Consider the following 26,180-nt stretch of genomic DNA (forward strand, 5'->3'; position numbering starts at 1 on the left):
TATATATATCCCAAATATTCCAGATGAGAAACAAATGTCATTGCTTTAGAAATCTGGCAAATCTGTAATTGTACACATTATAATTAGAATTCAGTACATGGAAGCATACTTATTTTTATTTTTTTTTATTTTTTTAACGTTTTATTTTTATTTTTGAGACAGAGAGAGACAGAGCATGAACGGGGGAGGGGCAGAGAGAGAGGGAGACACAGAATCGGAAGCAGGCTCCAGGTTCTGAGCCATGAGCCCAGAGCCCGACGAGGGGCTCGAACTCACGGACCGCGAGATCGTGACCTGAGCTGAAGTCGGCCGCTCAACCGACTGAGCCACCCAGGCGCCCCGGAAGCATACTTATTTTTAATTGTCTCAATTATTAAAAAAAAATTGTTGTGCACTAAGAAATTATGGCTTAGCATTTAATTTAATCACACCTACTTCCCAGTAGAGAAATCAAGAACAGTTCTTATTTATTTTTAATAGATAAGTGAATCATGGGATTGAAAGTTTAGTATTACATTTTTGTTCCCATATAATTAATTGTTCATGTGCGATAAAGTTTCTTACGGTGTAAGGGACTAAATAATAAATAAATAAAATACACCAGAGTAGCAGTGGATAAGCTTATGTGAAATTACAAATATTTTGTTAAGTAATTTTTTTTTTGTTTCACGATATCAAAATAGTACAAAGGAAAAGTGTTTTGTGCCATAATATTTATTTCTGGCAAAAGTGTGTTAGGAAACATTAACCACTTTAGAGGGATTCTGAATAAACGAATTATCAACAAAAAGACAGAAGGAAGTTAGCTGCCTTGATTTTGCAGTTTATTTGTTTGAAAACTGAACTGATTAATTAATGTGGAACTGGGATGTCAAACAATTGTACACTTTGGGGGGAAGGCAAGTTTGATTTTAGATAAGGATAGATTGGAGTAGTTTATGACTGGTGGGGAACGGGGGATTAATTTTTTTAGTGGGAAGGACGAATGCAATTCCCTGCAAATGAGAAGGTAATATTTAAATATGTCAGTGAAGGAGGTATATTTATATGCCCATTTTATAGATAAGGAGAAGTAAGGAATTTTAAGTAATTTGCCTAAAGTGATAGAAACACAAGATCTGTAGAAAGATTACCACTGGACACATCAGACCTGTCACATACAATTGGGAAGACTGTGTAACTACACTGTGAATGTCTCCCCTTGAAGTTGCACACTGGAGGTGCTCTGGATATAGCACCTGGGAGCCTACAGTAAACAAAAGATGCTCTGAAACAGTAGGAAACAACTGGAGGGGTCCTGGAATAATGATCCTACTCTATCTTACATTATGCTACTAATTACGTTTTGGCTATTTACTCTCTTTAGCTGTTCTGGCCTCCCTGGTAAATTAAGTTTGATTTCACCAGTTTCCTGCATAATTGGGATAGTGCTGAATGGATGTCATTAAGTGCTGTTTAATTTAATTCCTTGACCATCAAGTTATTACGTGGACAAATGATTGATGGATAAATATGTGAATTGATATTTCAACATATATTAGCACAGAATATTGGATGTAATGCACATACGGGCCCGTGTGCTATTTGGGTACGGTTTTAAATTCATTTTCAGAGATCGGACTGAGGGAAAAGCAGGAGCAAGCAAAGTACATATAAGTGGTTAACAAAGTCTTACATGATATTGTGGCTTCTGTTTTATAAGGAATTGAAAACGCTACAACTAAGGATACCATATGTGAATACAATTTAGTGCTACCAAAGAATGTTTTCTTATTTTTTCCAAGAAGTAAGTGACAAAAGCTTTCATATGTATTGGACATTGATAAATATTCTAAAGTAACTGGAAAAAATGCACTTCATATAAGGGAATGAAAAATATAAAGGTTAGAGTACCCTCAAAATACAAATGGGAGTAGTTTGGGCTTTCATCTTCATCCATGATGGAGTGATTTAAAATGAATTAGCCTTCCCACCATAAACAATTTTAATACTATATAAAAAACAAACAAAAACAAACAAACAAACAAACAAAAAATGGTAATGAGTTTCAGGAACCAGATAATAGGCAGTAGAAGTCTGTGTTATATGAGAGAAGGGAACTCCAAGGTGAGCCCATGTTTACCGTGGTTACTCACAAGAGCATAATTTCTTTTTTTTAATGTTTATTTATTTTTGAGACAGAGAGAGACAGAGCATAAATGGGGGAGGGTCAGAGAGAGAGGGAGACACAGTCCAAAGCAGGCTCCAGGCTCCAAGCTGTCAGCACAGAGCCCGACACGGGGCTCGAACTCACGGACTGTGAGATCATGACCTGAGCTGAAGTTGGATGCTTAACTGACTGAGACACCCAGGCACCCCACAAGAGCATAATTTCTTATCCAAGATGCAGGGAGCTTAAGCCTAAGCAGTAGAGCGGCTTCACTAAGGTCAAGAGACAGAAATAAGAGTTCCTGGATATAGAAGGAGCTAGAATCTGTGGAGCAGGACTCCAGAAAGAAGGAAGGAAGGCTCAAATTTTCTTCAGGGGTTCTCTACAGATCTTTGACTCAGACCTGGACTAAATATATATAGGATGAGAGTATAAAGGGGCTGACCAGAGACAAGATGCTGCAGGGCTAAGAGCAGGAAAGAGATGGAAAAGTTGGAAAGTGAATAACTATCGTCAAGTTGTCAGTACTTAATTTACGTCTCATTAATACCTCTTTAATGTTCAGTGTCCAGCTGGACGGATGGTCATGCCTTAGAAGTACAGAATACAATAAGACCTAGTGTATCCCCACCCTGACAGACTATTAAACCAACTACCCCCAAAGCCCTCAGTGAACACAGACTTTCGAGTTTAAGTCCTGCCAAGTTGGAGGATCTATAAAATATCTTGGACCTTCCCTGGATCCATTTGAACAAAATATAAAACCATGCTGATTACACATTTGAGAAAAATTCAATTCTATATACATCCTTTAATTGAATGGCCTGGTAAAATAGAAAAAAAAACATTCTTCAGTGGAAGCATACATTCTTCGGAGAAGGTTAAAATAATATAGAATTTTTGCTGCATATAATCCACAAAGTCTAGTATAAACTTGAAAATTACTAAGCATGTAAAGACATAGAAAAATAGAAACTGAACCCTGATATTATATGAACAAACAAAACCTTAAGTTATTTTAAGTATGTTTAAGAACTTAAAAAATAATATGTTTTATGTAGGAGACGGGGAGGGACTCTTGGCAAAGAAATGTAAGTATTTTTAAAAAAGGAAATTTTTATCTGAAAACTAAAGTAAAATAAAAAATTCATGGGATTCATTCAGCTACAAATTGAAGAAGGCAGAAGGGTCAGTGAGCTTGCAAAAAAATCAATAAAAATTATTTAATTTGAAAAACAGAAGCAAAATTGAAGAAAAGAAACAAATTTAGTCACTTGTGGAATAATATTAAACAACCTAGTGTATGTATAAATGGAGTTTGAGAAGGAGATGAGAATGAGGAGACAAAAAGAATATTTGATGAAATACCCAAAATATCTCAAATATGACATTAAAAGTCAACAAGAAGAATCTTAGTAAACTCGAGATAAAAAAAAAATTCATACTTGGAAACGTCATGAATGAACTATTGAAAACCAAAGATAAAGAGAAAATTTTGAAATCAACCAGAGGGGTGAAAAAGCAGATATTGCATACAGGGAGAAAATCATATGAGTAAAAGCTTCACATCAGAACTAGAGAGATAAAAACATTACGGAACACATCTTTAAACTGATGAAAGAGAAGGAAAAAAAGATCAACTCAGAATTCTATATTCCTAAAAAAAATCCTTCAATTCAGGTAAAATAAAGACATTTTCATATAAAAGAAAACAGACAAAATTTGTAACTAGCCAATGTACACAATGAGAAATCCTAAAGAATGTTCTTCACCATGAAGGGAAATGATACCAGATGAAAACTAGAATCCACAGGTAAGAAGAAAGAACATTGGAAATGACAAGTCTGTGGGTAAATACAAAATATTTTCTTTTTTTCCCATAAATTTACATAAATATAACTTATGGTTAAAGTGAATAAGATTTTAGGAGAGATTTTATATTACACATTGCCTAAACATGTGGCAGCAATATTGAAAAACATCGAGAATGCATGAAATGATATTGTTAGTCTCCTGACTTCGTGAGGTAGTAAGGGTGAAATAGAAAATGGGAAGCATGAATTGTGAAGAAAGTGGGAAATTCCAGTTGCAAAATGAAAAATGTTTCGATATTAACTCTAAGTTGACTTTCATAAGTTAAAGACACAATTGTTAGCCCTAAAGCAACCACTGGAAAACATATTAAAGGCAAATTAAAATGTCTATATAAAAACTAAATTGAAAAAAAACTTTCAATTAGGGTAAAAAAATTGGTGGATTAATCACACCGATTGTAAGGAAGATTTCTTTAAAAATGTAAGTGGAAGAAAAGGATAGAACAAAACATGAAAACATAAGTATAGGAACCTTGACCTGTCTATCTTAATATTAGGCAAATCCAACTTCAGGATGAAGAGACATTTCATAATGGTAAAACAGCCAATTAATCAGGACTACATAATTCTAACTATGCATAGAAATTAATAGCATAGCTTTAAAATACTAAAAGAAATTAGGAGGGCAAAATGGAGAAATGAGTAACACCACAATTACAATTGAAGATGCTAATACCCCTCTCTCAGCATTTGATGCAAGTAGACAAAATTATTAGGAATAGGGGCGCCTGGGTGGCGCAGTCGGTTAAGCGTCCGACTTCAGGCAGGTCACGATCTCGCGGTCCGGGAGTTCGAGCCCCGCGTCAGGCTCTGGGCTGATGGCTCAGAGCCTGGAGCCTGTTTCCGATTCTGTGTCTCCCTCTCTCTCTGCCCCTCCCCCGTTCATGCTCTGTCTCTCTCTGTCCCAAAAATAAATAAACGTTGAAAAAGAAATTAAAAAAAAAAAAAAAAGGAAGAGTATTAGAAGACCTGAGCAATTGTGAACTAATTAATTTATGGAACGAATCATACCAAGTAAACTAAAGAGCACTTAAAATAATCACCCATATAGATCATATACTGGGTCCTAAAATAGTTCTTAATATATTTCACAGGGAAAAATCTTAGAGTATTGTCTCTCACTAGAATGGAACTAAATTGGAAATCAACAACGAAATATATAGAAATTATCCAAATACTTGGAGGTTAAATAACAGTCTACTAAATGACCCATTGGCAACATAAAAAATCACATAGAACAATTCAAAATTATTTTGAATTTAATTATAACAAACAGTACAATATATACTAGACATTATTTGTTAAATTTGTTAAAACATTTTCTGAGCCATGAACTTGATACCTTGTTTTTCTGAAGAATTATTACAACTCCTACTTCTACTTTTTTTATTTTCTTAATGCATTGTTTTTGGGTTATGAAGAAGTAGAAACCTGTAGTTTCTCAATCTTGGAATTATTCATTTTGGGAATGAATAGTTAATTCTTTGTTGTGGGAGCTGTTCTGTGCTTTGCTGGAAGTGTAGGAGCATCCCTGGCTTCTTCCTTGCCAGCATTACCCCCACTCCCAGTTGTGACACTCAAATACAGTTCCAGACATTATTGAATGTTCCCAAGTGTTGGGGAGGGGGTGGGGGGCGGTGAGAGCATGAGAGGGTAGAGGATTAATCTCCCAGTATTGAAAACCAGAGTTAGAACATCATGTTTGTGGTAAGATAGATGTGGATGGATTTACAAACTGTGTTATTTGCCAACTTTGTTTCCTTTGGAGTTAACTATTTTAAACTTTTATATTTATTCATAGATATACTTTGAAAAAAGACAATTTATACCAGGAGATTAACATTATGTTTGCCATCAAGTTAACTGTCAGCATGTATGAAGTATTATTATTTCTGTTCAACTGTGTGAATATGAACTGTAAAGACACTCCCTAACTGAAATGACATCATGTGATAGCTAAACTACACTGAAAAGTTTACTTTAATCTTTATGGCTTAAAATCTTACTTATATGAACTTGTCTTTATGATTGAAATGTGTTAACCTTCATATATTTCTCATTAAAATATATTAATAATAGAAGTAGATTGGGGTTAAACAATATATTCTATTAAGTGTCAAAGATTCTCTTCTTGGAACTCTTGCTATCTGTGTGTCAAGATATATTCCACATCTGATTCTCAGTGTTCTCCATTGTGACATGAGAAAATATAAATTTTCTGGTAATTTCAATATGCAAAATATAAAGTCCTTTAAAAATTACAGGCCCATCAACAATCTTAAGAAATATATCTCCTTAAATTCTTTACAATCTCTAGAATTATAAGAAAGAATTTAAAACATATTAAAATGATTTAATATGGGCATAGCCTTTAGGCAGAGAACAAAATGAGATAGAAATAATTCTAATGCTTCTCCAGTAATGATGATCCTTCTTCAGCAGAAATTTGATGTTGAGAAGGCAAAAGATATTGCACAACTACAGGTAAATTAATAGCCCACAAATCTTAAAATATATATATATATATATATATATATATATATATATATATATTTTTTTTTTTTTTTTTTTTTTTACTCATTCTAGCCTGTACCTATTTTTGCTCAATCATTGGATAACATTGGATAGCCAAATATTTGATAAATATGTTATATACCAATGGCAGTAACTCTAATGAGTGGGCATCCAGTAAAACCAGTTTCTCTTTTCAGAAGCCTGTTTAGTCTAGGTTAGGAGGCTCAGCATATGATGAAAAATAGCACAGAGACAAATTACAGTCAATCACTTCTGTGGAGAGTGAAAAGAGGTCCAAAGCAATTATAACTTTAAGAATTAAAGATATGCTTGGTGAAACATGTGGGTGCTCAGGATCTTCAAAAAAAGAGTGGGACGTGTGTCATTAAAAAGAAAGGTAGACATTTTAAACAGGGCGCAGAGCAAGAGCAAGGCTCTAAGGTGTATTAAGCTTGAAATCTTTGGCATTCATGAGATAACTGCCCTGCCAAGAAGCCAGATATTGTTGGGGAATATGGGTTGCAGTAAGATTATAAAAGCCTCTTAATGAAAGATAGAATTTTAGCTTTAGACACAGTGGATAAGCATTAAAAAGTTTTGAGAAGAATTATATTATACAAGTCCTTTGTAGAAAGATATATATATATATATATATATATATATATATATATATAGTGACATGAAGTACAATGAATTTCAAATGGAGGTTGGAAAAGAAAACCGGAATGCAATAATACTAGTATCAACATTTTTTCAGTTATAAAAGATATTATGACAGATTGGATTAGCACATCCATCAATTTGTGTGTCTATAAGTATTTCTTTTAAACATAGGTACTCAAATTTCTATTTGTTTTGTTCTTCCTATAGAAAATTCTTTTTAGGATTACAAAAAAACCCTTATATCAATGCACATGCATTTATATATTTCAGAAATACACAAATTAGAAAATACATGTGAACAGATTATTTTCTTCTGATTCTTGAGGATATAATATCACAATATTTATAACAGATGAGGAAAAATGGGTTCTTTTGTCATATGTCTGGTTATCTAATGTTAGCTATATGACTGCTCAAATGCAAAACAGCTTAGCTAAACATGGGGACCCTTGTAGACGCCCTTGTCCAATACAGATCACTTGAAAACTCTGAACAAACCTAGTAGGGGAAAAATTGATAAAATGCCACACTCTGCATTTGTATTTGGAGTAATCTGAGGGCCAACTCCATCACCATCTTGCCCTTTGATTTTCCTGATCAGGAATGTGTTTTTTCACTACCTCTGCTTAGAAGCATGAAGAGAAGATATATTCCTGCTCTTCCCTAAACCTGTAAACATTATACATTTCAGGTTCAAGAGTGTGGTCACAGAGCTTTAGTTTTCAAGGTAAACATCCACTTCCATACAAACTTTGGCTAATATTACTGAAGTACTTCACAGTATTTTGGAAATGAAATCAGAAATTTTTTTTTTTTTTGTAAAAGTCATTTGATGATTTATGTTAAGTACCCTGATGCAAGAAATTGAAATTCACTACATAATAAAAACCAAAACTAGCTTATGGTACAAAAAGAATAAAAAACTAAAACATGTCTGTGCCTTTAATGAAGTCTACACCACAGAGCAAGCAGAGTTAAGCAAAAGCAATCACAATCAAAACAATTCCAAAAATCAACACTTACCCATATTTTGCAAAATTTGCCCAGTAGTTCATGATGGATCTGCTCAAAATTTCCTCAGCTCTTGTGTAGTTAACTCTTCTTTCCAGAGGCAAACCAAAGACAAACTCAATTTCATAACCATGCATCACTCCCATCCATTCTGGCCAAGGAAGTTGGGAAGATCGGTGTTCAAAATAGTAGAAAAAGGCATTATTTCCCAATTCTGAGAATTTTGTGGTGAACTCCAATGCAGGGCATATGATATTGTAATCCCCAAGAACATCATCCAAGGCCTCACGGTACTTTTCAGCTCTCTGATCATCTAACAAGTCCACATAATAAAAAAGAATCGCTTCCCTTCCAAATTCACTCACTCCTGGAAAATATATTTTTAAACCTTCTTGAAATTCTTTTCTAGTTATGATACTGTCATTATCTTTGCTGAAACCAGGAGCACCATATACTAAAAATGCTGTCCCTTCATCTTTATTAACACCCACCAAGATCTGGGTTTTTTTGAACTGTCCAAGTTGGAGTAGTGTGTCTGGCATATCAGTGAGAAAATCACCATCCACGACTGGACCAAAGTTTACAGATAAAAGAGTATCAGAGGGGATAACCAATAGTTCATTCAGTAGAATTTCCTGGGGATCTTTGTTTCGAAGGCATTTGATTATCTCTGTGTCATTTTCTTTAGAGCAACCAATAAATTTAGCTAAGGTCAGTGTTCTGTTCTTGGCTTCATCCAGAGACATTACTGCCCAAGGGGCATTAGAGGATCCACTTTGCAGAATGGCTCTGGTAAACAATGGCTGGCTTCTAGGAGAAAGTAAATGAAGGCTAACTGAACCCGCCCCTGCACTTTCTCCAAAGAGAGTTACGCTTTTAGGATTTCCACCAAAGGCTGCTATATTTTTTTGGACCCACTGTAGTGCCAACTGTTGATCAAATAAGCCCATGTTCCCTGGTACCTCAGGATTTCCTGGTAAAGCTAAGAATCCTAGGGCACCCACCCTATAGTTCATTGAAACTACAATAACCCTTTCAACCCGAGCCAGAAACTTGCCATCATAAACAGGTAAAGATGATGTTCCGGTTTGAAAACCACCACCATAGATCCATATCATTACAGTAGCATTTTTTGGTTTAGGTGTTGGAATCCACACATTCAGGTATAAACAGTCTTCACTGAGATCAGTGTTTGGGTTCCACATCTCTGATCCAGGGAAGCCTGGGAAACTTTGATCTGCATTCTGATAGCAAGAATTTGCATATTTTGTGGCATTCCAAATATCGGACCACTTGGTCAAGAATTGTGGCTTTTTGAATCGAAGTCTACCAAGAGGTGGCTGTGCATAGGGAATTCCCAGAAAGGCTGTCACCGTGCCATCAAGAACTGGCAAGTTCATCCCTCTGACTTTTCCATTCTTGGTTGTAATTATGATGTCTTCTTCTGTGTGTGACTTCCCAATGAGCACCCAGAGCAGAAGAAACCGCAAGAGAAATTGGATGCTTATGATTGTACCCTTGCTCTGCATATTGATTTCTGAAAGAGAGGTGATTAGGGAGTTTTAAAAGCCTCATGCATCAAGTATTATATTTTATTTATGATAATTAATTAAAACACAGTAGTTCTAATTAACCCTACCAATTATGAAAACTAATAAATCTGCTACCACTATTAAGGTTTTATCAAAAAAAAAACAGAAAATGCTTGGAGATATTTCAGTTTTCAATTTAGAATAGAAATAAGTGGAATGGAAAAGCAGAAATCATTTCACTTTGGAAAGATTCATTATCAAGTGTCTGCAAAGAAGATTTAGTATTTAAATGTTTTTAGTGTTTGTTTAGTTTTGAGAGAGAGAGAGGCAGAGAAAAATAGAGCATTAGTGGGGGAGGGGTAGAGAGAGAAGGAGACACAGAATCCAAAGCAGTCTCCGGGTCTGTCAGCACAGGGGCCTGAAGTGGGGCTTGAACTCAAGAAACGTGAGATCATGACCTGAGCCAAAGTCGGAGGCTTAACTAACTGAGCCACCCGGGCACCCTAGAAAATTTAATATTTTCAAGAGGAAGTTTGTCCCAGGCATATATATATATACTTCTCCACCATACATAGACCCACCAAAAGTGGAATTAAGTAGTAGTCAATTTATGACAGATATAATTTCTACCTTGGTTAGAGGAGGAAATACAAGCTTGTGTATTTTCTGAAATACGCACTGTTCTATTCATGGCCAGCTTAGACTTCTGTTATTGTATTTTTCTGTTTCCATGGTCCCTTCTGTGGTCCTTTCTGCCTCATGGTTTCTTCCTCTACACAATTCAGAAGAGAATTTGAACAATCTGTTCATAGAATACTAAGTAACAAAAATACAGCAGTTGTCATTTTTCTTAAAAATTGTGAAAACCAACACATCTGTGACTCCTATAAAGAACTATGGGAAAAACTGGAAGAGAAGGCTGCAGACATATAACACACAGGTTCTGGAAAGTGAATAACGAAGAAATTCCTTCTCTATACCGGAATTACAATGTCAATAGAGAGAACCAGTAGCTGATAATATATCGTGTGGGAGAAGATAGTTTGAAGGAATTTAACACTCAGGTATTACTCAATGCACATCTATTATTTGTTAATTGATTAACAACTTGTGATGATAAATATGTTGACATGATCAGATTAGTTGCATTTTGATAGTGGACAAAATTAGTGAAATTAAGAGAACTAATGCTGAGAAATTACTGGAAAAGGTAGAAGAAAAAGCAATATTTGACATTTAAAAAATATTTATTGATGACATGAAGAGATTGCTTATGGAAATCAAAGTTTTATTAAAATTTCATAATTCACACTCGAATTTCTTTGAAATTAATAAAATTTAAAACTCAGATTCTGAAACTCCAAATGACAAAGAGGGACACAAAAATGCAATGCCCATATCAATAAAAAAAACTACCATCTTTATATAATTGAAAGAACACCTGATTAAAACGGTCAAATACAAACACTGACTCCATCTACACAATAATAACAAAGGTCCATAAATGTGCAAAATTTTTTCCTTTGTTATTTTTGGTATTATAATGGTAAAACAATCTATGTGTCTAAGAAGCTAATCATGTGAGCATTGAGAAATTGTATTAGTGTGTGTGTGTGTGTGTGTGTGTGTGTGTGTTTAATTTAGATTATCTCAGAAGGCAGAGAATAAGGCATCATCCTGAAAACTGTGCCAGAGTTACAATTTTCACATTTTAAATCAACCTCATTTACCACTGCTAATAGTGCAGCTAGTGATCAAAAAGTATTTCTTGAGCCCCCCAAAAGAACTAAATAAATTGATCAATTGTATACAGTATTTTGTTCAGTGTACTTATAGATCTCTTTATCTCTATCTCTGCCTCTGTCTATATCTATATAGCTATACATGTAGATCTTATTCTTTCAATGTCCATAAGTATATGCATATTTTTATATATATGTCTATATATAATGATTATTCTTATGATAATCAAGTTTTAAAAAATCAAAATGTGAAATTATTTTATGTTCTCAAATTTGATATAATTGAATCTGTGTTAAGACCATTGAAATATATTATTGAAGTATATAATATCTTAATACTATTTCTATATTATTATATTTCTATACTATGATATAATATTTATATTATTTATGATTATATTATATTATAATCTCACGCTATTATGATAATGTAATAATAATGTAAAGTTTCCTGTAGACTTGACACTTGCTAATGAGATTTTATATTTCTGACAGTTTAGGAGTTTTAGAGGCATGGCTACCACAGTCTTTTTTTTTTTCCTTTTGATAATTTCTAAGCTCTTTCTTTTAAATAAATTTCAGTGACATTTGGAGAACAAAATGCTGCAATGGATTTTTTTTTCTTTTTTAAAAACCTGTTTGGGAAGGAAAAAAAGAATTAAGATACCAAGTGGGTTTACTTTAAGCTGCATTTCAATAGATTAATTGCAGCATCTCTGGTTGGCCTCATTCCTCCCTGTGGCCTGGCTCAAGCTATGTTCTTCTGAGTCTGAAGCAGAGATTGTCTGGGCTTTTTTCTTGGTTTTATATAAATATTATTTTGCCTTTATTAACAAAACACCTAATGCTAATAATTTTTGGTCTCTGATACTTTTCAAACATTTGTTGTACAGTTTATTAATTTTATTGCACAGCAAGTATAATACCACCGAAATGTTTTGTTTTTGCATGTAATTAATATATGCAATAATCTTCCTTGACTATTTAAAAAAATATCTACTATAACAGTTAAAAGTTTGTCATATCATTCCCATGCCACTTAGCTTGATTTACATAACTGTTTCTTATATGATTTTATTTATATTTGTGCTGAATAGGTGTTAATGTTGTATAGTATGATTCATCCAGATAATAACTAAGCTTGCTTTTTCAACCATGATCTGTGAGTCATCATCTTATAAATAATTATCACATGATTAAATAATCAAAAGATAAATAAAGGAGACTAAGAAAATTTTATTAGTTTGTATGTCTAAATCTTTATTTTTTAACCAAATTGATGTTTATTCATTTTTGATAGAGAGGGGTGGGGAGGGGCAGAAAGAGACAGGCACAGAATCTGAAGCAGGTTCCAGGCTCCAAGAGTCAGCACAGAGCCCCATGTGGGGTTCGAACCCACAGACTGTGAGATCATGACTTGAGCCGAAGTTGGTCACTTAACCAGCTGAGCCACCCAGTCACCCCATATATATCTAAATCTTTATTAATAATTAAACCATTTTCTTCAATAAATTCTAGTGCAAATTGGCTAATGTCACATTAAATAAACAATTTAAACTCTGAGAATACATAACACGTTTACTATAAAGAATAGGGAAAATTTTCATACCAAGAACAACTGAATATCTAAATTTAGATCACTTAACTTACTGTCATAGTTTTTGAAAGAAAGGCAGGAGTTTTTGTTTGGAATTGCAAAAGAAATTGAATGATGGAAGTGGGAAGAGGAAAAAGCTGAAAGATATTTAAGACTATAGTATTCTAAGGATATCAAGTGCTCTAGGATATCAAAATCTACTGGCCATCTTTGGAAAATATTCTAAACTTTGAATAGTAAAACTTTGAAAAATAAAAAAAAGGCAAAAATACATTTTTTGGATTTTTGATTTAATTTTGAAAGCATCAGTTTTAAGAAATATGTTATGCTATAAGATATGGGTGTAAAACGATCGATAGAAAGAGCTATTTATTTGCCATAAATTTGCCATAGTTGATTATCAAACACATTTTCAAAATAATTGGCCACCCACGGTCAAGCAAATATTGATAACAGTTTTCTCTGAGTGTAATTTCCGTTTTTAAAAACAGTATAATATGTATTTCTATATAAAAATAAAGCTTCTTAAAATAGTCGGGCAGGAGACATCTAGATGATATGATCTAGAACAAGCGTCTCTAAGATGTATTTGGCCAAAGTAAGACAGTTAAACCTTTATACCAAACCTAAAAAGCTTGTTTTGTTGCAGGCTATCTGAAGTGGGCAATTGAGGAAGTCTGTTTATAATAGACTCTACCACTGCCTTTCAGGGATCTTTCTGATATCTTTTAGGCAATAAAAGAATGTGTACAGATAGAAGACACGATGTTACGTATTAGAAATGTTAAGATCTGTATCTCTCCTCAACTCGGAAGAATATTCACAAAGTCTTCCTTGTGTGAATAAATCAAACATTTAATATTAGAGAGATAACTTGGGTCTTCTTTGAAAGTTGAGTCTGGTCTTAGGTTGACATCTATTCAACTATAATTCTCTAACATCCTGTACAGTTCAGTTTCTAAGAATAAGCAGATTTTGGCATGAAAGCATCAGTATGAAGACAACATGTAATTTAAACATGTTATTAATTTTTATCAAAAAACGACTCAAAGCAGAAACTAAATTTATAAACAAGATGTGACTTGCTAAGATATTATTAACTTATATTTCAAAAACTGAAATGTGGAATAGATCTCAAGCAGTTTCTTAAGGTTAAAGAAGCAGAGCATTAAAAACAAAAAACAACGAAAGAACAACAAATCTAGGAGAATAAAACAACTTTGCAAATCCAATTAGAAATTTTATTTGTCATTCAAAGATAATGTTATTTCAAAATCACAGAGAATTTCTGAAGATCTTCATTTAAAGTATAAAGACATTTAAAAACTCATGTTCATCCTTAAGAAAGTTCCTATTTACATAAATGAAATATAATTAAGCTTACCATCAGTATGAGATAGTTTATATTATGGAAGATATTACATAGACTAGGGATAGAAACTTCGGGTTGAGTTTATTACTATGTTATACACTCATAAAGATTGGGAAGGCCTACTCTTGAAATAAAAGGAAATTATATATGGAAATCATAAACAATGAAATAATTTTGTTCACATTTCAGTTTACTTTTATCATTCATACATATTACACTCAATGTTCAATACTCTGATTAAATAAGTACTGATATCATCAAAATAAGAGTAGATTTGCCAGACGACAGGATGAATAGAAAATCTATATTTCTAATTGTTTCCATAATAATAGTAATAATAGAAAATTTCCAATATTTTGCTATACTTTAAATGCACATATTAAAAAAAAAAAGAGGACGAACAGGACAAAGGTGGGGGGAGTTCGTAAATGAAATTAGAAAACAGAATTTTCTTTTAGATACAAGAAACTTACACCTCATTCTTTGCCAGTTTGATACTGGTAAAGTTTCAGATGACAAAATGTTGATTAAGAAAAGTACCCTGTCAGGCCAGACAATAAGAGGACTATTCATTTCATTCCACTTAAAAAAGAAAAAAAGAAAAAAAAATAGACTAAGACAGGTCAAAGACCACTTTTATTACCCTTTTCAGGAGAGATTCACTAAATCGTGCTTTTAAGGGCAAAATAGAGCATAAAAATATTTCCTTCAGGGAGTGCCCTGAGAACATACATCACAGTGATTCCACAAGTGCTGCGGTCCTTTACACAAAGTTGAATAAATTCATTATTTTCTCAGCAGTTAAATGGACTCAGTTTGCGTTCTTTGAATAATAGGCAGATTTGATGCATGTGTCTGCTGGCTCGCTTCATCTGTCCCATTTGCAATAACTGTCCTCCACAGAGCACCAAAGGGGCACAGCAGACAAGTGAAGGGATAACAATCCTCCTACAGAATGAGGTTCACCGCAAGTTGCATCTCTACACGAACACGTAAATTCTGAGCAGCTTACCTGACTCACTGCAACAAAAGATGATAAAGTTTGCAAGGAGTGGAAGTCATGGAATACTTCAGGGAAATGCAGAATGCAGCTGCTGCTCCAGCCTGTAAATTGGACTGCACTGACATTACAATCAACTGTTACTGACAAAGCTCGCGAGAGTTGGCAGCAGCAACTTAATCTAGAGGCAGCCAATCTTTACACTCTGACATCTGTTCAGAGGCTAATGGTACGAATGCAATAGTGATTCATTTACAAAAGTATCACCAGGTTCTTTACGAATTGCAGGCGCTAGTTTCAGAGTGAGGGGAAAAAAAGAGAAGCTGCTTTAACTAACAGAAGCTGATATTGAACAGAAAATGCACGTGTTTTCCTTTTTTAAACACTACCAGAACTTTTAAGTGTTTTTCCTCTTTTATAGAATATGAAATTTTTGTGCTTATTTTAAGATTTAAAGACGTGCACATTGTCCTGAAGAAGTGTGGTATTGAAATTCTTTGTACCTTCAATCTGTGCCTTGCATGTAGTTATAAAGGAGTGCAAAAGAGGAAATAGGAAACAAAATAATTACTCTGTAGATAAAACTATGCAAATCAAAAGATTACTTATACTAACTGAATGTATGTCTCTATTAGTTATGTCCTTCCAAGCACTGTGCCCCGATACTTTCTTTAAGTTATACAAATCTCAGCATTGGTAATTTCCTATTCAGGGGCCCTGCAAGCAGTCAAGTGTGATGAGAAGCAACAATTTTCTCGTCAAAACAAAAATACAATGAACAATCTTCACCAAACTCTTAAAAAGACACATTTATCAGCTGGAAGAGTATGAATTCCCAGGGATGTATTTATAACTTTCGGGCTTTTATCTTCCTTGAAATATATATTTAGGAAAATGAAAAAAATAAACTTGAATGCCTCTTTCTCAGTGCAGTTATTTCTTTATCTGTTGCAAATGAGTTTTAACTTTTAAATCTCTCACTATTGGGCTCACTGAGGACTAATCAGTAGGCATGTACTTATAGATAAACCCATTTTTGTTTTTAATATTGTGCTGAAATATCAAACATGCAAACATAAGAGCTGTCATCTGTTATGCATACTATCTTGTTCCAGTCATTATAATAGACAGTTACATAAATTATTTTATTTTATTCCAAAAAATATATAAGTTAAATATCACTAGTCATATTTCTCAATGAAGAAGCTAAGGCTTACAAAGATAAGAAACTTGTTATATATATCCTACCGCTAGTAATTGTTGGAATCAAAATTTTAACTTTGATTTGCCTGATGTCATGTTATGGTAACCATTTCTAAGATAACAGCAATTTTGGTCTTAAAAATGATCTTTTCTGCAAAAATTGCTGCCCAGGAGGTATTTATGACATAAAAAATTCCCAATCACAATGATCCCTAATGCATTTAGAATGTAGTTTATATAATGATTACCTAGTCACAAAAAAAGTTACAAAATACACGGTCTATCTAAAAGGAAGGAGGGCTTTTTAAAAGGGAGTACACTGACAATTAAGCAATGCTTTGTAAAGTGATGGCATTTCTGTTTAAAATGTAGTCATTCTGGCGAAAGAGCATTCATTGGTTTAATAAATGTGATTTGGTATGCAAATGTCAAAACTCTCTCCAACACAGCTCTGTTGCACTGTTTTCTGGACCAGCATGACTTATTCTCAAATCCTGCAATTGTCAAGGGATGTTTTTGATATTAGCGAATTCGGCAGAGCATTTTGCACACTCCTACTATCCATTCACCACCAGGTAAAATATAGCACATGGATAATACACATATTTCATTTTCATCTGGTAAACAAGAAGCCAAACAATAAAATAATCTGTTGCAAGCAGATTTTTATTTTGAACACATGTTTGCGTTGGCTGACTAGCAGCATCAGCTGACTACAAAACCTGGCAATTTTTCCTCAGTTCAGTATTTTCACTTCAGTGAAGCATCTTTAGCCACTGCCCCTTTAGTTTGTTTTCTTTGATTTCTCAGCTATCCTACATTATCTGATGCATTATTTCAGTGCATTTCTTCCTCCTGTTTTATTTGAAGGTTTCTTCCATTGTGGCTCAACATACAATGTAGCAGGAATCTCGCAGAGTCCTCACACAGAGACTTTTCTTTCCAGGAAGCAACTTTATTCCTGTCAGCACTGCTCAGTTGGGTTCATACCAGAAGAACTGAGCCCCGAAGGAACATCCCATGGCACAGTTTTTTTTGTTTTTTTTTGTTTTTTGTAAATACATTTTCTATTTCTTTGTCTCCCATATATGGTAACACACACAAAATTAAGTAGTCTCAGTTTACAAGGTCATGAGGGTTGTTGTGAAGTAGGCACATAGCCAGGTTACCTTGATTTTTTTTTTCTTTTCTCTCTCTTTTTTCTCTCCTTAGGGAGGGCACCCTACCGCATTCCCCCCTTTGATGCTCAAAACCCTCTATTTTGGGTCAAAGAGCATCATCTTGGTTTAGAGGTTTATATTTTTATAGCATTATTACATGAATGGCCATCCTTTTTAAATCATGGCCTCAGTGAGACTGGAGACAGACTGTACAATCAAGGGAGCTAAGCAGGGTAAGATTAAGCACCCTCCCCAAATTAGAAGAGTAATTCCCACGAAGGTTTTGAATCCCCTGAGAGTTGAAAACCATCCTCTAAATAACTCCCCGGGTTTCCAACCATTCCAAGTCTGGACTGGGACTTGAGCAACCTTTCCCATTTGATCTGTGATGTCCTCTGTGACTTTTCCCTCATCATCTCTCTGTAGGCAGCAGTTGCTCAGGTTAAGTTTTCCACAAACACCTCCCTCAGAAGCAAAGCAGGTAATCTAAGGCCAAGCGATTTTGATAGATGGCCTTGTGCACTTTGGTTTGCCACGTGGCTAGTAAGTTAAGAGCTCTGGCAGTTTCATTGGTTATAATTTCTACAACTGCTTGCAGTCTGATTATGTGGTTTAGCACGTAAATGGGAGTGCAGCAGCCCCAGGACCCATCCTCTGCCCAGTTGGCAGGGCCATAATACTGGATTATATGCTCAGGAGGCCATTTATCATCTTTTTAATTGCCAATTTGTAAGGCACACTGCTTCCTTTAAGTCTCCCTGTCCCTATACACTTGGACTCCCAAATATTTCCCTCTGGCAAGTGGGAGCAGGGAGAAAGATGGACGAATAGTTTCCAGCACATATGACCCTGACCAGGCTCAGGGAAGTATTATATAGGATGTCCTTCCACAGATCTAGTATAGTCCACCTGGACCTGCCATTTGATGGCTGTGACATTGTCTCAGGCCTCTCAGAGATGAGACAAGTTAGACAAGGGGTGGGGATCTGGCTCAAGGTGATCTGGGGTCCCCCCCGACAATTGGGTTTTTCGGGTAGTTGAGTTATAAAATCTTTGGCGTAGGCATGTTAAGTTTTTAAAAGAGACAACAGTGAACTTTTTCCCCACTACTCAAGACAGTTTTTCCCAATAATTGAGCTCTTGAGAAGCCAAACCCCAGTAGTAGGACTGGGGTATTTTGTTTTACTATAAGGTTTGTGGCGATCTAATTTTCTAGGCTCTAATGGCCATTGTTGCCCCATGTCAGTGCCAATGAAGTATCCTTTCCACAAAAGGAAGGTGAGTGTCAACAGAAACCTCTCACCACATTTCCAGCTGGCCAGGCAGCCTCGGCCAATCTTATGGCAAAGAGTAGAGCAAGAATCACAATAATAGTGAGAACTAAAGCGTGACAGTGCATCAGAGTAAGGAAACAGATATAGAAAATAAGGACAGTCTTTCATTTCACCAGATCGTGGATTCCTCAAGCTTTTGCCATACGTAGATTAGCAGGACTCCAGTCTGTTGGAGCCTGGGGAGTTGCAGATTGCTTCTTCCTATGGTCAGCTTGCACAGCGTTGATGAATCAGGAATACACTCCCAGTTTCGAGAGGGCAGCTTCACTCTGCTATAGTGAATCCAGGGACCCACTTTGGCCACCTTTACTGCAGTAGGGGTGGACAAAATGGCAGTGAATGGGCCCCTCCAGAGGGGTTTTAGGGTTTGGTTATTTCACTCCTTTATCCATATTGCATCTCCTGGTTTAAAGGGGTGAGTGTCTGTGGTCAGATTCATATGTTATCGCTCCCTGACTCAGTGGTGTAAGGTGGTTAAGGTAAAGCCAAGGGCCCGCATCTGTTGTCTTAGGGTTACATTGCCTGTCTCACTTAGATCCCCCTGCCTTATGCCCTTGGTGCCCATAAAGGATTTTATAAAGGGAGAACCCCATCTGCTTTAGCCTCCCACCTGCAGTTGCAGTCTGCCTCCCTGAAGGTCCCTTATCTCTCCCTGCCTAATGTTAACCCTCTCCCTATGTATTTCTCCCCTGAAATAGGGCCTGTAACTGCTGTTAGGAAAAAGGGATGATGACCGCTCTGGCTTCTGCAAGCTGATAAGGGGCGGTGTAGGGTACAGCAGTTAGAGTCTTCCCAAGGGTCAGTCAAGTGGCCCACAGTATGGTTTTATAGGAAGGCTGGCAGGCATAAGAGAGCATAAACGTTAGGAGACACAAAGAGAAAAACAAAGTAAAGATTATATTGACCAACAAGATGGCATCTTAAGATAATGTATATAGTTTCCAAACCTGTCCAACAATCTAGGAGAGACCCTGGCTATGTAAACACATGTCAGGGAATCTCTCATAACCCAGGTGATGGAGAAGCAGGAGTAGTAAGTAATTAATGGTGGTTCTATTTTTAAGAGTTTGGTCCTAACTTAATTTAAAAAAAAATTAAAGCATCTAATGCTTGTGAGGTGTTATTTAGAGATTTCCTGAGTATGGGCTGACAGTTTGCTTTATTTTGAGGTGTAAAACTTTTCCAAGAGCAAGGCGTTCTCCTAGAGAAAGAGTCAAGGCAGCTATTTACCATTATTAATTGGTAAATTTTTAGGTAAGCCAAACCTGGGTATTATTTTATAAAGCAGGATTTTTATTACTTTTTGTGCCTTTTCTGTCTTGAAGGGGAAGGTCTTTACCCAATTAGTAAAAGTATTGAAACCTAATTGTCAGTCTTTTCTGGAGAGCCTCCAGTTTCTTGATTGCCTGGGAGAGCAAGTTTGTGGTTGACCTTACAGGCTGATACTACTTTCAGTAAACATCCTTTGGGCCATTTGGTAAGTTTTGTCTCTCCCTAAATGAAAGGCTCGATGCTGTGTTTTAATGATCTTTTAGCCCTGTGAGCTTGGTAATAATAATTGCCCTGCTATGTTTGTAACCATTCCAAGGGCTGGAGACATTGTCTAGGAGTCAAACCCCAGTTTTTTGTTTTTTTTTGGGGGGGGGGTGGGGAGAGTAGGTCGGATTGAGTCTCCTTTAATAATTGATATAGCAGGCAAACTATTTTCCTGAACCCTGGTATCTACAGCCTAAAATATCTAGTAATTTCCCAAAACTCACATCATTGTTTATTCTGTCCTGGAGTTAGTAGCAATGTCCATTTCTAGCAAGGGAGTAAGGCTCTCTGGCATTATCAGGAAAGAATGAGAAGAAAAAAAAAAAATTGGTTTTCCCATATACATCCCAGGGGCTGAGAGAAAAATTTAGTTAGAAGTTTTCCAGAGATGCCTGTAATCGTTATGCTGCATTTGGATAGCTGGCCTGGAGTGGAAAGGAGGACAGAAAGGGTAGCTCTGGTGTTAAGAAGGAAATCAACCAGTTTTCCTTCTGTATTTAGAGTTACCTGAGGTTCTGGGTTTCTGATAGACAGTTGGTTTAGGGGAGCCACAGTGAAGAGCCCTAGGCCCCAGTTAGTCCCTTTCCAGGGACATTGGTTATCGGAACCCTCACAGATAGAGGTCCCCGAGGGCATTCAGATATCCAGTGATTGTCTCCACATAAGGGACATGGCTTATGGGGTTTTCATTTTGGTTGTCCCCTCTGAGGACATTCTCATTTTAGTGCTCCGAACGGCCATATAAATGGCACCTGGTGCCAGGACCTTGGGAAGTCTGGTCTGACATAGTACATAAGGCCACAACTAAGGCCTCAGATTTTTTTTTTTAAGCCTCCTTTTCTGTATTTTTTTTTCCTCCTCTTGATCTTGGTTGTAATATACCCAACTGGCAGCTCATAAGAGCTCCTCTAGGGTCCCTTCAAGGCCAACAGCCAATTTTTGCATTTTCTCTGAATATCTAGGGCTGATTGAGTGACAAATTTGTCCTTTAAAATCATCTCAGCTTTAGGGGTGTCAGGGAAGATAGCCATATATTTAATGACAGCCTCCCACAACCTCTCCAGGAAGGCCCTTGGGCTCTCACTTTGTGTTTGTAAAATAGTGGCTAATTTAGCATAATTTAAGGGTTAAATCTTAGATTTCCTTATTTATTTATTTATTTACTTATTTATTTATTTATTTTTTCAAAACATCTGTCTCATTAAGAGTCTGATTTAACAAAAGCATTGTATCTTTCCAGGTCAACTCAAAAACATACATAATATTCTGAAAAAGCATTTATATACTTGTCTGATCAGAAAATTTACCTAGATCTTCTTTTATCTGTCTTAAACCTTGTAATGTAAAGGGTTTTTCTTCTGGCATTTTAGCTTATTGTAAGGGAAACATGTTTGTTACATTACGGGGATGGTCTGAATAAGGTGGGTGGCAGGGCGCAGAATTGTGTTTTGTTTTTAAATATAGACCCAGGACCCGAGGAGGAGGAGGTTGAGGTGGAAGATTTCCCTTCCCTTCCCTTCCTCCTTCTCTAGGTCTGGTTTGGATACAGGTAAGGGGTCCCTAATTGTTTCCCCTCCTGATTGCTGGACTTCAGAAAGGGTTGCCATTAAATCAGGATCCACCTTACATTGCTTACATATATCTTGATTTCTTTTATTAAGGCCCCAAAACCATGAACATATGGGAATTCTCCCCATTTCCCTTCACATTTGCAAAACAAGTCCAATTGTAGAACAGTATTGTCAGTGAAATTTCCCCCTGGCAGCCAGGTCCCCTATTCCAATATGTATTGGGGCCAAGCCTTTGTGCAAAAGAAAATGAGTCATAATGCATTCCAAAGGAATAATGGCCTTGGTTGGGGAATTACCCATCTATAGGAAAAAGGAAGAAAGCTGGCTCTTCTCTCAGTTTCCTATAGCTGGCCAGGAGATGAGGTTTCTGGCTGGCTATGCGACTGGCAGCCAAAAGCCCTGTCAGTCTCCCGAGGTGCTGGGAGTAGTCATTCTTAACCTGGCTTGACCCTATCTCGGAGAGCTGACCTGGTCTTTCCTATTTTTCTCTTACCCCTCCATTTCCTGCCTGCAGGATCTTGGGGGAATGGACTGTGATCAAGCAAGACTTTCCTGGCTATCGTAGGATGCACTAATTTTACTTTGACCCAACAGTAACTTACATATTGCTCACTGGCCATTGAGGAAGGAGGTTAAGGGGCCAACATCAAGGTCTATTTCACTTCTTTTTTCAACAATGCCCGCATAAATATGTTTCAGCCATGTGGATATCCATTTTTGGCATACAGCGGGCTAACTTTAGTAAAATGACTCCTATGTATCTTAGCAAAAGCCCTTCATTTATCACTCATCACTCATATGGCAGAGGCATCCATTACTCTGCTAAACAGGAACAACACAAACGTGGAGGATTTGGAGGCTGGCACCAAGGGTATTACCATCATTTTCGCAGCCTTTGGATCAAATCAGGAGGAATTTTAATCTTAACCCAGTGTACTTTTAAAATCCATTTATTTTAACCTTAATCTGTCCTGACCACACATAAAACTTCTTTCTTTTTTTTTTTCTTTTTTTTTTTAATTTTTTTTTTCAATGTTTATTTATTTTTGGGACAGAGAGAGACAGAGCATGAACGGGGGAGGGGCAGAGAGAGAGGGAGACACAGAATCGGAAACAGGCTCCAGGCTCGGAGCCATCAGCCCAGAGCCTGACGCGGGGCTCGAACTCACAGACCACGAGATCGTGACCTGGCTGAAGTCGGACGCTTAACCGACTGCGCCACCCAGGCGCCCCTAAAACTTCTTTTTAAAGATTTTCCTTCATGAACCTTCTACAACTTTTCTTTGCATTTAGATTTTGTCCCAAGCCATTTCTCTCCAAATAACCAGTCTCATTTAGGACAAAATTACTTTCTTTTACCTTCAACAAAAATATATTTCCATTTCTTATTTCTTTCATATCTCCTACATTTCTACGTACAGAGTTGCTTTTTTAAATTTTTATCAGTTTTAACTACATTTTAACTACATTTAGGAGAATTTTAACTCTTATAAACCTAAGTCTCCAGTGAAAACTAAGTAGCAACCAATAGTGAACTCTATGTTACATCAGAATTTTTTTAGATGGCAAACTTATAAACCATTAAGCATAAAATATGTTTTCCCATAGATCCATATAGCATTAGTTTCTCTGCAGCAAGTCAGAAGCACAAACCTACATCTTGTAATTAGTGCTTTAGCCTCTTATCTCCTTAGATATCCAATGAATTCAGTCTTAATTTATCATGCAAGGAAACATTTAACATTTTGGGTTACCAAAGACTTTGAAAGCTGTCTTAACAATTACCCATGAAAACTTTGAGACAGACAAAATTAACCATCATTTTAAGTCACCTTTTTGCTAACAGATTACAACAGAGTTAACAAGAGCTTATTTGATCTTTAGAAAACCTTAGGTAGAAAAAAGTTTTATATATTTAATGCTGATAACTCTAAAGATATATAAAGACCAAAAAACTTAACTGCACTTAAATACCAAATATGTTCCATCTGCATCCATTTAAAAGTTAATCAATTTGTTCCCCATTGTCTATTTTTACCTGGGGCATCAGTGGGGAAATCTGAAGTGTGTGGTCTTTGCTCCAAGACCTCTAGGGTGGGAGGAGGAGTTGACAGTGCCTGAGGCATTGAGGAGCCAGTTATGCAGGCTGCCCCCCCAGGTGGTGCAGTAAAGGAGCAGGGGAAGGGAGGGCAGAAGAGGAGAGGTGCCAACAGAAGGTAGAGAAAGAGAATCCCCTGTTTTAAATCTTGTCAACTCAGACAGAGGAGCAGACTCCAGGTTTCTTTTTTTTGGTTTGTTTTCCATTAGTGGAATTAGGCAGTCCATGTCAGTCCAGAGAAGATAGGGAATTTCCCCAAAACAAAGGGAGTTTCGGCAACTGCTTAGGAATATTCCTTAAAGTGCCCTTTCTAAGGTAGAATAACCAGAGACAGTTGGCTCTAATTATAATTGTCATTGACCCAGGAAATGAAGGAGAGACAAGTCCCCACAAGCAGTCACAAGGCGACTCCAACCTGCTACCCAGTGCCCAGTGCCTTAGAGTTGCAGCTTCATTCCTCGTCCCTTGTGGGACTACTAGGGCAACTCTAGGAGGTGATCAGGCTCCCCTTCTGTCTCTTAGGGACAGGTCTGCCAAAACAAACCCTGATTCTTACCAGTCTGACGGGCAGTGCTCCTTAAGCTGGTTCCTGGGCCTCACAGATTCTGTTGGTGCACACGGCATCCTCACCCCGGTGCGCCAGGAGGGATAGTCTCCTGCAAATCAAGTGGTCCACTGTCGCCAGGTGAGCTGCCTCTCCCGGTGCCCTGAGGTCATATCCTCTTTGGCAAAGGAGGTGGAAACACACCATCTCCGAATCCTGGACGCGAGCCCCCAGGTAATGTAGCAGGATTCTCGCACAGAGAGTGGTGACACCGAAGCCTTTCTTTCCGGGAAGCAACTTTATTCCTGCCATTACTGCTCAGTTAGGTTCACACCTGAAGAACTGAGCCCCGAACGTCCCAGGGCATAGTTTTTTTTTTGTTTTGTTTTGTTTTGTTTTGTTTGTTTTTTTTTTTTTTAAATACATTTTCTGTTTCTTTGTCTCCCATACATGGTAACACACACAAACATGTAGGCTGATTTAGTCGCAGTTTACAAGGTCATGAGGGATGTTGTCACGTAGGCGCATAGCCAGGTTACCTTGAAGTTTTTTTCTTTTTTTCTTTTCTCTCCTCTTTTTTCTCTCCTTAGGGAGAGCTGTTTTACTTCTGTGATGTCATTATTTTTTTTTTTTTCTTTTACATATATCCAGCCGACCATGTAGGTCAAAGGCAGTGAGTTGTGTTTTGTTGTTGTTGTTGTTTTTTGTTTTGCTTTTGTTTTGTTTTTGAGAGAGAGAGGGCACAAGTGAGTGAGGGACAGAGAGAGGGAGAGAATCCCAGGAGGAGCAGAGAGAGAGAGAGAGAGAGAGAGAGAGAGAGAAGCAGGGCTCACCTGAAGCAGAGCTTGTATTCACCCCATGCAGAGCTCCCGTTCACCCAAAGGGGGCTGAGCTCACCCTAAGCGGGGCTCATGCTTTATCTGTTGAGTATGCCTTGTAAGTGATGCTGCTGAAATATCATAGGACACTGCTCAGATTTGGCAGCCACATATGCTGAAGCTCAGGCAAGACAACCATTGTGGTCTTGACTCTATGCTCATTTTCAGTTAGTCTATCATGGTGGCTTTTTGCCTTTAAGTTTTCATTGTAACTTAGGTACCACTGAGCTAGTTGTTTTCTAGAGAGCAGCATTCAAGGAGATTTGAAAGAGTGGGGAATCCTAATCCCATATTACACATTAGTCTTCCTTAGGTATACTGATGCCACAAAATGTCCTAATCTTTTATTAATACTTTGTTTTTTGACAAGAATAATGCCTTCTCTAAAGAAAATATGGATTA

At 36.6% G+C, this 26,180-nt stretch overlaps 1 protein-coding gene across 1 annotated transcript in view; it reads right to left on the bottom strand.

Annotated features, from left to right (window-relative positions):
• Positions 1-15,599, bottom strand: part of BCHE (butyrylcholinesterase) — a 66,535-nt gene extending 50,936 nt beyond the window's left edge. The window contains exons 1-2 of the mRNA XM_030330461.2: positions 15,467-15,599; positions 8,224-9,748 (exon numbers count right to left, since the gene is read on the bottom strand). Coding sequence (XP_030186321.1) covers positions 8,224-9,740 — 1,517 coding nt within the window. The 5' untranslated portion in view covers positions 9,741-9,748; positions 15,467-15,599. The remainder of the gene's footprint in view (positions 1-8,223; positions 9,749-15,466) is intronic.
• Between the last annotated feature and the right edge of the window lie 10,581 nt (positions 15,600-26,180).

This window comes from Lynx canadensis, chromosome C2, assembly GCF_007474595.2.
Source record: "Lynx canadensis isolate LIC74 chromosome C2, mLynCan4.pri.v2, whole genome shotgun sequence".
Classification (NCBI taxonomy): domain Eukaryota; kingdom Metazoa; phylum Chordata; class Mammalia; order Carnivora; family Felidae; genus Lynx; species Lynx canadensis.